Source organism: Streptopelia decaocto, assembly GCF_964273445.1.
Source record: "Streptopelia decaocto genome assembly, chromosome: 1".
In the NCBI taxonomy this organism is placed as follows: Eukaryota; Metazoa; Chordata; class Aves; order Columbiformes; family Columbidae; genus Streptopelia; species Streptopelia decaocto.
In genome coordinates, this window is record NC_138663.1 from 136,542,108 (window position 1) to 136,554,290 (window position 12,183).

General features: G+C 46.2%; 1 protein-coding gene across 1 annotated transcript in view; it reads right to left on the reverse strand.

Annotated features, from left to right (window-relative positions):
* Nucleotides 1-507: 507 nt before the first annotated feature.
* The window catches only part of LOC309453012 (galactosylgalactosylxylosylprotein 3-beta-glucuronosyltransferase 1-like), a 30,213-nt gene continuing 18,537 nt past the window's right edge, over nt 508-12,183 (reverse strand). The window contains exons 2-6 of the mRNA XM_082076073.1: nt 9,355-9,503; nt 8,495-9,033; nt 6,668-6,964; nt 6,077-6,184; nt 508-1,144 (exon numbers count right to left, since the gene is read on the reverse strand). Of these exons, the coding sequence (XP_081932199.1) occupies nt 6,098-6,184; nt 6,668-6,964; nt 8,495-9,033; nt 9,355-9,466 (1,035 nt within the window). The 5' untranslated portion in view covers nt 9,467-9,503 and the 3' untranslated portion in view covers nt 508-1,144; nt 6,077-6,097. The remainder of the gene's footprint in view (nt 1,145-6,076; nt 6,185-6,667; nt 6,965-8,494; nt 9,034-9,354; nt 9,504-12,183) is intronic.

A 12,183-nucleotide genomic window follows, 5' to 3' on the forward strand; every position in this document is an offset into this window, starting at 1 on the left:
CTTCACAGGGCCACACATGCCTTTCAAAGTTCCACTGGAAAACCTTGTGACATTTGCTATTTCAGTTGTCATCTACATGCTCAAAATATGCTTTGCGATGATGCCTCTCCACATTCCTTGACATTCTGACAGGAGACGAGTGCAGGCTGAGGGTTCCCCATCTCTGAGCAATTCTCACCCACCTCCGCCTCAGAGAGGTGTTTTCCTCTCCAGAGGTCTAGGAGACAAGTCTGTATATGTGATTTGAAGCTACTGAGGCGCCTGATGGTGCTGCAGCAGGGTTCCACGCTAGGAACACCACCTTCAGGTCCACATATCTTTGCCCCTGTTTTCTAGTGTCTGCAGCGAGACATGGAGGCATGGCCTTTGAGGTACAGTACCTGCCGGGTCTCCCTGAGCGGGAGAGGAACTTTATCCAGAGGGCTCTGGGCCCGGGGATCTGGGACAGCATTTTCCAAAACAACCTGAAGTGAAGGCAGTTCAAGTTCTCAGCCGAGGTGTAGGCACCAGGTCCCTTCTGAACTCCCAAACCTCAAATGAGGCGCCTCAGCACAGCTCCCTCGCCAACACTGAAGGCTGATCCATGTGGGTATCTGAGTGCATCCTTCAGAGGGAGAGCCTCTCTCAAGCTAGCTTTGTTTTTAAGCTGTTTTGAGAGCATACCAGCCTCAGGCTGACAGGTCCATATTTGTGCTTTTGCTACAACTCCTGTCCTTGAACCACTGCAGCTCGCAGCTGCTGTACTGAAGCTTAGGTTTGACGATATGCCACGGGGGATCTTCCGAGGCACCCACATCCATTCTGGACTTCAGCCTCTGTGCTGGGCCAGCCGAGAATGGAAATCACATCTAGTAAGTTTTAATGAATGGTTAAAAACACAAAGCCCGCAGGGGAAGGGAAGCACTCCTCTCCCAGGTGGGGAATGGGAGCCAGTGCACGAAGTCAAAGATGAGGAGCTGTAGGATCACAGGGCACCACATCAGCTCTGTCCCCACCTTTTGGGCAGCAGGAGCTGATCAGTGTGGCTATATTTTGGGTGTTTTTCATCCTCCAGTGGTGGAGCAGAGGGCTGGGCAGAACAGGCAGTGCGCGCAGCTGCTCTGGGTTGCTGACAAACTTGGGGAACAATCACTGCCCATTGCTTCTGTCAAAACAAACATAAAATGAGGTAAGAAGAAGATAGAGGTGTCGATACCACGTCCAGTACAACAGGGCAGGAGATGCATTCAAACTCAAACTTTTGTCACTAGCTGTGTAGATTTGGCCAAATCACTTCATCTTTCACTAATAGCCACCTAGTAATAAGAGCACTCCAGCAAGTAGAAAACCCAACACTTCATCTCCCTTTATCAAAGGAGATTTGAATCTGTGACATCTTTTCTCTCAGACACAATTACTTTCTTTTACAGGGGGCAACATTATAAAGTCTACTCTTTGGATTTTTTAGGCTTCTCACATGGGACAATTTTAGATTTAAAACACAACCCAGGGAGTAAAAACGAGGTTTTCACACTCCCTGAGGTCCCTGACCTTTAAGTTTTCTCCTGTTGGCTCTTTGCCCAATCTTGGTCTCCTGACCTAACCCAGTAGTTACCTGCCTTTGAAAGAAGGGCTGGAGGATGCCTCTTACCAGATATCTTCAATTTGTTAGCAACACTCACTTGGAACTCAAGAACAGTATGTTCAGCTTCCTACAGCTTACATTGGGCTAGAACTCAAATCATTCCAATATTATGCAATTACACCCTTAACTGTTGCACATTTTTGCAAATCAAACCAACTATGGCCACTGCTCTGAAATCCATATTCCTGGAATACGGAAAGTACAACCTGAGAACACCTACTGCTTTAGGGTCTTCCAAGAACAGACACACCTCTCCACTTAAAACTCTGGATTACAACATAAATTAGGTGGGAACTGGATGATCAAGTTTATAAACTGAACACTTCTGAACATGTCTGGGTGCCTTAGATTAGATCCACAGAGAAATGAAAAGTAGTCTAGGAAGGTACCCAGTGAACCTGAGCAACTTTCAAAGTAAAAATATTTATTTTTTTTCCACTCCTTTTTTATCTTTATGGATTTAAGTCATCCCAATTCCCCATGTCCATGTAGCCTAGACCTTTACACTACTGCTTATCTCCAAGATAACACAGGATTACTCATTTACGCATTTTTCAGGATTTTGGCAATCAAGTAGGTCTTCCACTGCTTCTTTTGAAAGAACCAATAAAACTAACAAATAATGACCAAGGCATTTCACCTGGTGTCAGACACTTCCTCCACCAGACAATGTTCCACTGTTTCCATTTATAACTAGCCCACTACGACTTCCTAATCAAGTTATCTTCCTTTTATGTCTTCCCAGTAAGTTCATTAAGGCACAGACTAAGCTAACTGAACTTCTAAATCTTTGCTAAATAACCTTTCACTTTAGCAGGCTGTCCCCTGGCTCAGGTAGACATCAGTAACCGGATTCCTCAACAACACGACTCACAGCTTCAGGCTGGGGATATGAGTGAAGTGCTGCTTGTTCTATCTGCACTGCAGAGTCCTAGCCAGGACATCTTATTTGTGAATCAGAAAAACTTTTTGAAGGAGTTTTTTTTTCTCCCCATAAAATCATTATGTTAACCTCTCTGATACTTATTTTAAAGAAAGAGCAGGAGGATAAGATCTGAGGATCCCTGTTCAGTCTGTCTGGAAGCTCTAAAATATAGGTGAACTTCCTTCCCTCTTTCCAAATATCATAAGGCAGCAGGAGTCCTATGCTAACCTAAGCATACTTTTCTCTCTCAGATGTCTGTAAACAGATGTTAGCAGTTAGAATAGGTAGTTTTTATAACACTAATCTTGAGTGATAATTTTCAGGCCTTTAACAAAGTAAAATACAAGGCAAAATTAGTTCCCATCTCCTGTTCTCAGAAGCTAAAGCCTATGTTTCTAGGGGGTTTCATTACAATCAGTAGGGACATATGCTCTGATAGCGTTTGCTTGCTCTGTGACCCCTGTTGCAAAACAGGCAGTCCCAACGATTTCCAACATCCCCCACATTCCCCTTCCTACTCTGCATGTCCCCACAGTGTTTATCAGAGAGCAGGCTTATGGCCACTTTCCACAATATTTCCACAGTGAAAGCCTTTGTTTAGCTGAAGGTGGGCTGAGAGATCCCTTTTTTGTCTCTCCTGCTCCTCCACTTTACATGAAGAGGCTGGGGAAGTAGCTGAGGATCTCACCCCGATCCTCAATCCCAGCGCATCTCAGATCCTGCCTAGTGGTTCTCAGGGCAGCAAAAAATGCAGAATTTCTAGTGCAGAAAGGAAAACCACTTTCCTTTTCTTTTTTTATTTTTTCTTTTTTTTTTTTAATGTTGAGCTCTTCCTTTTAATTTTATTGTCTCTCGTGAAAAGCAAAACCCTGATATGTCTTATTGCTCCTCCTTTGCAGATCTGTTCTGATTTGGCGCCTAGAGTTTTTCCCCCAGACTCAGCAGGGACATGGCTAAGGGCGGTGGGAATGCAGGCAAGAAAGAGACTTCAGCTGGGACAAAATAACTGCTAGTTATGCAACACCTGCTGAAGCCCAGTCTTCACAGTTCACATGATCAGCAGGTCCCTTTACACTGTGTCTCAGACAATCCACCAAGTAGGCACATGTGGCAAGCAGCCATGTAAGTGGTGCAACTAGAGATGAACAGAGCACCAAATCCTGCACCGAGCAATCTCTGCCTGGCTCACATCGGCAGGCGTTAAAGGGGAAAGAGGCCTCTGGGGGGTCTGGGACTTGGATTGCTGGATCTGATCGATCCCCAACAAGGACTAATTGCCAGGAGGGAAAGACAGAAATATTCTCTCTATTATGTCTAAGACCAGAGTATCCTCAGGGGAACAATTTTACTTCTCTTTTTTTTTCCTCAGTGCAGGCTTATCTAGATCATGTCAGTCAAGGTTCTGAAGCTCAGCAGCCTTGATAATAAGGACCTTCAAAACATCATAGCTGTCAGCAGAGATCTCAATTTAAAACTTTAAGTGGGGGGAAAATCTAATGATTTTGCTTGACTGCCCAGTCAAGCAATTTACCTTTTGGGTGTCTCCTGGAGCAGATGCCACCTGCCCACTTGGCAGGTCAGAGCAGCTGTCCCACATGGCAGACAGTGGTGCAGAAGGGATTGTGGTCAAATTCTCTGCTAATACAAGTGGAAAGCTCCTTTAAAATCTACAGAGCTGGCCTAGCCAAGAATCTGGCTTGAAAGCGCCCTGAGAGAATGGCACTGGAGAAGGGTGCAAGTCCTCCTGGTGAATGGGTGGCAGTATCTTGATCTTTCAGACTGGTAGCTTCTCTTTCTCACAACAAATGACTTAATGGGGAGCCATTCCCATGAGAATCCACAGCAGGTGTGTGGCATTTCTCATGAAGTGTTCAGCAGAAAAGAAATGGCAAGAACAAAAGTGCGGATACATACGTGGCACATTTATGAAAACATCACATCCGCACTCTGTAGTGGAGCAGTTAACCCCTCCTCTGACAAGCAGGCAAGGCAGGTCTAATCTGTCTGAGTTTTTATAAACCTGCTCATCCTTTACAAAGTGAGTGGTACATCCAGACCAGTTAACTGGATTCTGAATCCTTGTGAGCTGAGTTTGGGCAATCATAGCTTTAGCCTGCTGCAGACCCAGCATGGGTGGGTATGTAAAACAAGCTTGTTACTGCTAGCGGATTTCACAGAAGCTCAGCTTAAAAGAGGGGCTGCATAGGAATAATTGAGCGATCTGGGATATGTGAGATATTAATGTAAAGTCGGTAGATGTGGTACAGAGTTTGTGTCCTACAGGAGGGCCAGGTAGGCTACCCCAGGGTCCCTATGGTGGCACCAGGTGTCTATATTTAGGTAACTGACTCCTGTCCTTCCATCTGCTGCTGGGTGAGCAGGCACTGGGATTGCTTTGCACTTTGTATGGCTGTCATTCAGAGATGATGAAATGATGTGGAAATGCTGTATACAGCTACTAGTAATGCACACAGCAGATCACTGCAGAAGCTGAAATACTCATGACTGTCTGAATAAAAGCTGTCAGTTTTATTTCCACTGGTAGAGCTGAGCTGAGGTGTATATTGGTGTCAGGACTGAAAGCAGCTCTGGAAGCTCTTCTAAAGTAGGAGTAAATCATTCAGCATCCTGTATCCTGCCACAGTTACGAGTCATTCCAGAAAGAGCTAGATACTCCCAAGCTTTATCCTTGTGGACTTTTGGGCTAGGAATCTGCAAAGGGCAGACATTAGGATAAGAGGGTAGCTGGCAGGTGAGGTCACAGCTCATGTGAAGCCTGTTCTTCATCCATCTCTACTTCTAAGAACATAACACTGATCTTTGATACATTCCTGCCCTCACCTGTGGTGGTTGCCATGATCCCCCAGCCTGCTGTTGAACCTGGCTCTGTGGACCATAAAGACATGGCTAGTGCCTTCACTATTTCTCCTCAGCAGCAGGCATGTATTCCTACCTCTGCTGATGTTGGTACTGAGCCCCTCAAACTCTGTGAGAGTCTGTGTAGGTTGCTCTTTGCTGGTTCCTATTTTGAGGTCACCCAAGTCTCCCATCAGCCCTTCCCTGCTGCACCCACACCATGGCTGTTCATACAGGATAAAAGCTGAAGGTGGATGCATGGAGCACTGCAGAAGTGGCAGGGCTGCTGGGGAAAACCTCATCTGCAGAGGTGTGATCTCTTTCCGTACACAAATCCTACACTAAAGAGGGGTTGGAGCTGGCAGAAACACAGGAGCAAGGAATTTGGCTTGTTGTTATTAATGAGTGAAACCACAGGCTTCTTCTGGCACTCTTCTCTCTGTCTGTGTGCAGGCAAAGCTTTCACATGGACTGCAAGGAGGCTTGAATGAGAATGAAATCAAGACTGTAAGTAGGTAAAGATGAGGATCTACTTCTTGCACAAAGGGTGGCATGATAAGGGAGTTATTCAGGCAATCATATATGCAGTCTTTGAGGAAATAATAGCATAAATAAGGAAACAGGTATACATTATTTGCTTTGCCAAAACCCATAAAGACAAAGGTACTCACACCCTGGAGCTGGCTCTCTGCTTACACCTCTACTCTGGGGTCTGTAAATCCACGCTTGCCTTCATTAACCAGAGTGGGCCTCTCGGTTCTTGTGTGCCAGACCAACACCTAGAGGTAATCACAAAGAGTTAATGGGCCATGAATGCCACAGAAATGATGAGAGCAGTGCATCCATCGGGTAGGAACCTCAGCAAGCTGGGGCTTGCAGGGGTTTGAAGCATGTCATTCAAACAGGTTGAATCTGGGAGAGACTTCACAGGTACATGAAACGGTGACAAGGAGCAGGGATCATTCTGGACCAAAACCCCAGACTCAACCCTCTGCCAATCCTCTTGGATTTTGGAGAAGCAATCTGGGCACAAATTGTACATCTGAGGCTCTTTATTAACTAACTGTTCCTCAGTGCTCTCCGAGCTTCACATCTGTGAAGCATTTGGCAGGCTCTGCCCATCTGTCCCAGCACCATTTGGTGCTGACATGTGCCAGCACAGGGCAGGCACAGTGGAAGGTGGAGGAGCACAGCCGAAGGCTGCAAAAGCAGCCAGAACCCAGCAAGGAGAATGTATCTTCAAGGTCTCTTGTCCTGCTCACCTTTGTGCAGTTGGCTGCTTTGGGCTCCAGCCCATCCATAGTCACTAGATCCTTCAGCAGGCTGGTTTCCTGGTAGCCTCCTTTGACTCCCTCCAGCTTGAAACTGGCCTGAGGCTTCTCCAAGATCAGCTTGATGCTGATAGCAAATCCAGCCATGTCAATAGCAAAGGGCCGGTTAGGGTCAAAGACGGTTTTCCAGCCCACCACCTTCCCTGCTGGGCTCACTTTTGGGGATTCATATCGCAGTCCCCCAACGAAAGCCACTGGCCAGACTGACACCCTCCTTGTGTATCGCATCTGTGTGACAGAAAGAAACAGTGCTGTGAGGATTGGATATTGTGAAAAATTCTTCCTGGAAAGGGTTGTCGGGCATTGGAACAGGCTGCCCAGGGAAGTGGTAGAGTCACCATCCCCGCGGGGGTTTAAAAGATACATAGATAAGGTTCTTAGGGACATGGTTTAGTGCTACATGGTAAGTTATGGTTTGACTTGATGATCCTGAGGGTCTCTTCCAACCCAAATGACTGTGTGATTCAACCCTGCGATGTTTGTCCCACCCCATCAGCGTGCCATCCTCTGCTTTCATTGGCACCTGTCCTCCCCCGTTGACTTCCCACACAATGACATAGCTCCAGGCAGCATGATCTGAGCTTTTGTGCACCTGTGCTGCTGCTTGAAGAGCTACAGCTTGAAAGCCACAGGACTGTTTTAGCACGCTCTTCTCTGAACACCAAGTTCACGCCTTTTCTGTGCCCATGTTCAGTCCCTCAGAAGAAGGAGAATCTTTGCTTTTCCAATCTCATCTGAACTTTTATAAGTTTTTGTAAAATTGTATGGTTTTTGTAAATGCCAGACACAACATCTACCAGGCCTCTAGCTCCGTATTATCAACTCTACTCCCTCCAACTTCACCCTTATGAAAGTAATTTCCCTCCCTGACTGATGCATCGTTGTCCTCATTTATTCCAAATTCTCCCCACCCTTGTTCTTCCATCCATGGCTACTGTCCAAAAGAGTGGGGTTTTATTGAAATTGTCAGAAAGGACCTGGAGAGAAATAAGAAAGGATGAGCTTAACAGAGATCTAAAGAATTCTGAACACTAGAAATGTGTTCTGATGCATAACTCTGTATTTCAATTTGTGTAGCACAGTTTGGTTTGAATTTGTGACAAGGAAGTTTACTGAATAATCATTTTTGCAAGTTTACAATAGACTTGGTATCTTACAAAAGCCAAGTTTCCAGCAGAAGTCTGGGCAAGCTTCTGTGATCCCAGGGGCACAGTCCTGTTGTGGTAGCTGAAACTGAGAGTACTGAAGGGCAGCCAAGGAGAAAAAGTGGATTAGAAAGTCAACTTTCCTAACATCTCCTACCCATCACACCACTACAACAGTGCAGATTTATGCTTTGCCAGGAGTTTGTCTTTATTTAAGTCAGATCAGCTCACCCTGAGAAGAATTATAAATTCTGGAGCATGTATCCTGTGGTTCCTGCCAAAAGGGGCTCTAGCTGGTGCGATGTTGTGTGAGAGGCTGTTAACTTCTGCAGCCTATGCCACGGCAGGTGGGTTCTTTGCTCTTTCAGCCCTTTAGAGCATGGCTACTGGGTTTGCATAGCTATAGGTTTGCATCTGCCCTATACCCAGCTCCCACTGAGCACAAGGCGGGCAAGGAGGGCACTAGGCAGCCTGCCAGAGTCCTTGTTTCCCAGCTGATGCTAGAAGCCCACATGGTAGCCCTATCTTATAGGTCTTTGCGAGTGCATCTGGGCTTAAGATGGTTTGCAGCTGTATCCTGCTTTTCTGTCCCATATAATCTTACGTCTCTTACCTCTTCAAAGAGCTCCAGGCTGTAGGTGTTATCATCATCAGCAAAATACACCACCCCTTCTGGTGGTGCCGTGTTGCTGAAGCTGTCCCTCAGCCAGTGCAGCCCCAGATTCCTCTGTAGTGTCCCCCTTGGGGTATGGGATGGGATCCAGGACAGCCCCAGCTTCAGACTCTTGGGTGTCTCCACATTGAGATGGGTGAAGTTGAGCCCTGCCTTCTCCAGCAGGTTGGATACCAGATTGGTCCGCCGGGGCGAGTCCTCTACCACCACCCAGTGCAGGTTCTGTACATGTAGGAAGGTGTTGGCCAGACGTGTCAGCTCAGCTTTTTGCACTGGCCGGGTGTACGTAGGGGTGATGACGAAGATGGTTGGCAGAGTGTCTGACCATGGGGGAGGCCTGGAGTACACATAATTCTGGATGATTCTAGGTGTTGCCCCTATGCTTTGCTGCTGCCGAATGCATGATGGGAGGCCTTCTTCTCTCAGAGCAGAGGTACCATTGAGGAGAGCTTTAGAGGTCACGTTCTCATCTGTCTCTTCTAGGACAAAAGGAAGGAAAGAAGGAAGAAGACAAAGAAAGATATTAGAGAACTAATCACTGCTGGGCTGTCTCCTCTCCAGAGAATGCTGGGGACACATCTGTTCAGAGTCAGTACTCAGCGCATCAGCATCCTCTCACTGAAGGTGCATGTTTAACATCATCTTAAGAACAGTTTTTTGCCTGCTGTAGGGAAACCCTGAGGAGGCCTTGGAGCAAGTTTGTCTTTAACTCATCCCGTGAGAGAACATCTCCTACTGAAGGCTCGCACCAGCAATCATCACAGCCACCAGCACACTGACAGCAGAACTCTTGCACTTACTTCTCAGCAGGCTGAGGTAGCGGGTGGTTGGGTACTGGTGCCACAAGGTTAGGAGAAGAGCCCATGGTAAGGCGATCAGGAGCGTGGTCAGAAGGTTACGTCTCCTCAGCATGCTGCAGAGAGCTTCCAATGCCCAGGCATCTCTCTGTCTTTCAGAGCAGAAAAAAAAGAGTAAGGCCTCTAAAGTATCAGCCACCACAAACATTAGGACAGTAAGTCTAGAGGCTAAATTAATAGTCTGAGTTTGGCTTGCTTGGAGGGTGGCATGACCAGTGTTGGGCCCTGAACCAGCAAGGCGTTTGTCTAAGTTTCACAGAATCACAGACTCACAGAATGGTTGGGGTTGGAAGGGACCCCTCTGGGCAGCCTGTTTCAGTGCTAAGTTTACAAGGAGCCCCATTAATGTTGCAAGTCTGAACCACCGTTCAGCTGCCCTGGCCAATTCATGTACTATTAAATAGAAGCTTTTATCTATTTATGTTGCTATAAAGATTCTCCTGCTTCCCCATGATGAACCCGCTGTTCTTGACCTGGGGTCATTCCTATTGCTGATTCTGAAGCCAGAGAGGATGGTTACTTTCCCCTCTCTGGGGCTGGTATTCATTCCTGAGCTTTGTGATGACCATTTAATTTGCTTCTTTTGTAGAATGTTTTAAAACTCTGTGCAAGATTTTTGTTCCTGCATATGCAAGTGGACAAAACAGAAAACGTCAGAGCTTCTCGAGATAGCCAGCATCTCTTTCACTCCTGCAGTTTTAATTCATCCTCCTTATGCAGATGCATTGAGGCAATCAGTGATGCATGCTATCACCTTCTAAGTTTTCCACAAAATCCTTGCCTCAGTCATTCCACAGTGCTGGTGATGCCTGCTGAAAGTTTAATTATTCCACATCCCTATCTACTCCCAGCTAGCAGTGTTTGGCCACTGCAGCATTTAGGTTAAATCTCTGACTTCAGAATACTTCAATTTCTTTCTTAGTGTTTCTATAATGTATGTGATCATGAGATCTCAGGAATCACAACATTTATCATTTGTTTTTGAAACTCATTCTATAAGGTGAGAGGAGCTAAAAGGAAATAAAGAGAAATAAAGGACAAAAGTATCAGGAACAAGCAACAACAGGGGGTGGCTTATTTATAGATGTTCCAAGCTACAGTAGTCCTGTGCTTGATTTTTCACAATTGTTGAGCACTTTCAGCTCCCACTAGTTAATACGATTAATGGGCAGTCAGTCTGTCTGGAAATCAGATCCTTGGCTTCTCAAGGTAGCCGTGACAGCAACACAGTATCCAACATTAATGATCAGTTCTCAAAAATACAGACTCAAGCGTTTTGGTGTCTATTGCAGATCATTCATGCAGGGACGTAACTCAGCCCTGTGTATAGTCATGGTGTGATGAGATCCCAGTCCTGGGCCACCTGTTTGAAAAACCCTTAATAACCCATGTGCAGTAGCTCATGTGAACATGAGATCCCAGAGATGACTTCTGGAAGTCCAACATCACATGAGCCTGCCTAGTGCACGTGCTGCCTTCTGTATGGCTCTGGCACACTGTCAGGAACACTTTCCTCCAACTTCTAGCTTCTGCTTTGGTCCCTCTCTGGGTATGAAATCTCCCAATACCGTTATTACACACCAGCAACAAAAGCAGTGCTCCAGAAAGTGCTTCAGAAAGAGGGATCCACTTCTGCTGCTGAACAGTACAGAGCAAAGTTACTTGTCACCATCTGAGGACTTTCTGCTATCACTCCAAGCAGGCTGCCTCATGTTTGACAGCTGGATTTTATTCCCCCTCTCTCTCCTGGTAACATCTGTAATCTCTTTCCTCTGGGATTACCTTTCTGTTGTCAAATAGTTCTCCCAGTGGACTTCCTTGCTACCACAGCGATGCTCACTAGGAGGCTAAAGGGAGCATAAAACTTTTATAAGCCTCCTGCAGAGAGATTTATGTTGGGAAACCACAGTCACAGCTCCTGGGAACTGAAAATCTGCTGAGTGGCACAGCCTCATAAGGCCCTCTAGCTCTCGCAGGCTGAGGGCAATTTGAGGGAAGAGGGCAATGGCGTTACATAGGTGCAAAGGAAGGAAAGGAGGTTTGAATTGGTTGGGTCTAAATTCCTGCTCTGCCAGGGATTTTCTGGAGGTACTGAAGGCCATTCGTCTGTAACCAAAGCTCTCAAAGAGATGCAGGCACATTAAGTGCAAAGGAAATTCCCTTCCCAGGACGTGGGCCCAGCAGCTCCTGATCTGTCCAAAGGGGAAGAAGGATTGCCTTGCTTCAGCCTTAGAGAATCATGTGAGAAGAAGCATCATGGCTGGTCTGGAAGGAATCAGGGAATGCTATTCTAAATTAATCCTCTGGGACCCATCTTTGCTTTTTTATCTGACGTTTTACCTTGGTCTCTTGACAAAATAAGGATTATGTGATTGCAGGGCTCATCAGTGCCCCACTGCCAATAACTATCAAACCCATTTCAGCCAAATCTGACAGAAGACTAGCACATCTCAGCAAGTCTTCTGGCAGGCAAGTAAATACTTACAAGCCCTATCAGGGAAATTACCGCAACATGCGCACATTCCTTGTTAGACTTCAATGGTACTACACTGGAGTAATCCTTCTAGGGAATCTATCTCCACTGCTCCCCGAGCTAACCATTTGTTGTGATAATCTCTAGTGCTTCTGTTGTGGTTTAACCTGAGCTAGCAATACAACCACGATAGCCGCTCACTCACTGCCCCTCCATCTCTCCCCAAATGGCGGAGAGAATCGAAAGGGAAGGGACTGTGTATAAACACAGTTTAATAAAATAACAAAACACTAATACAC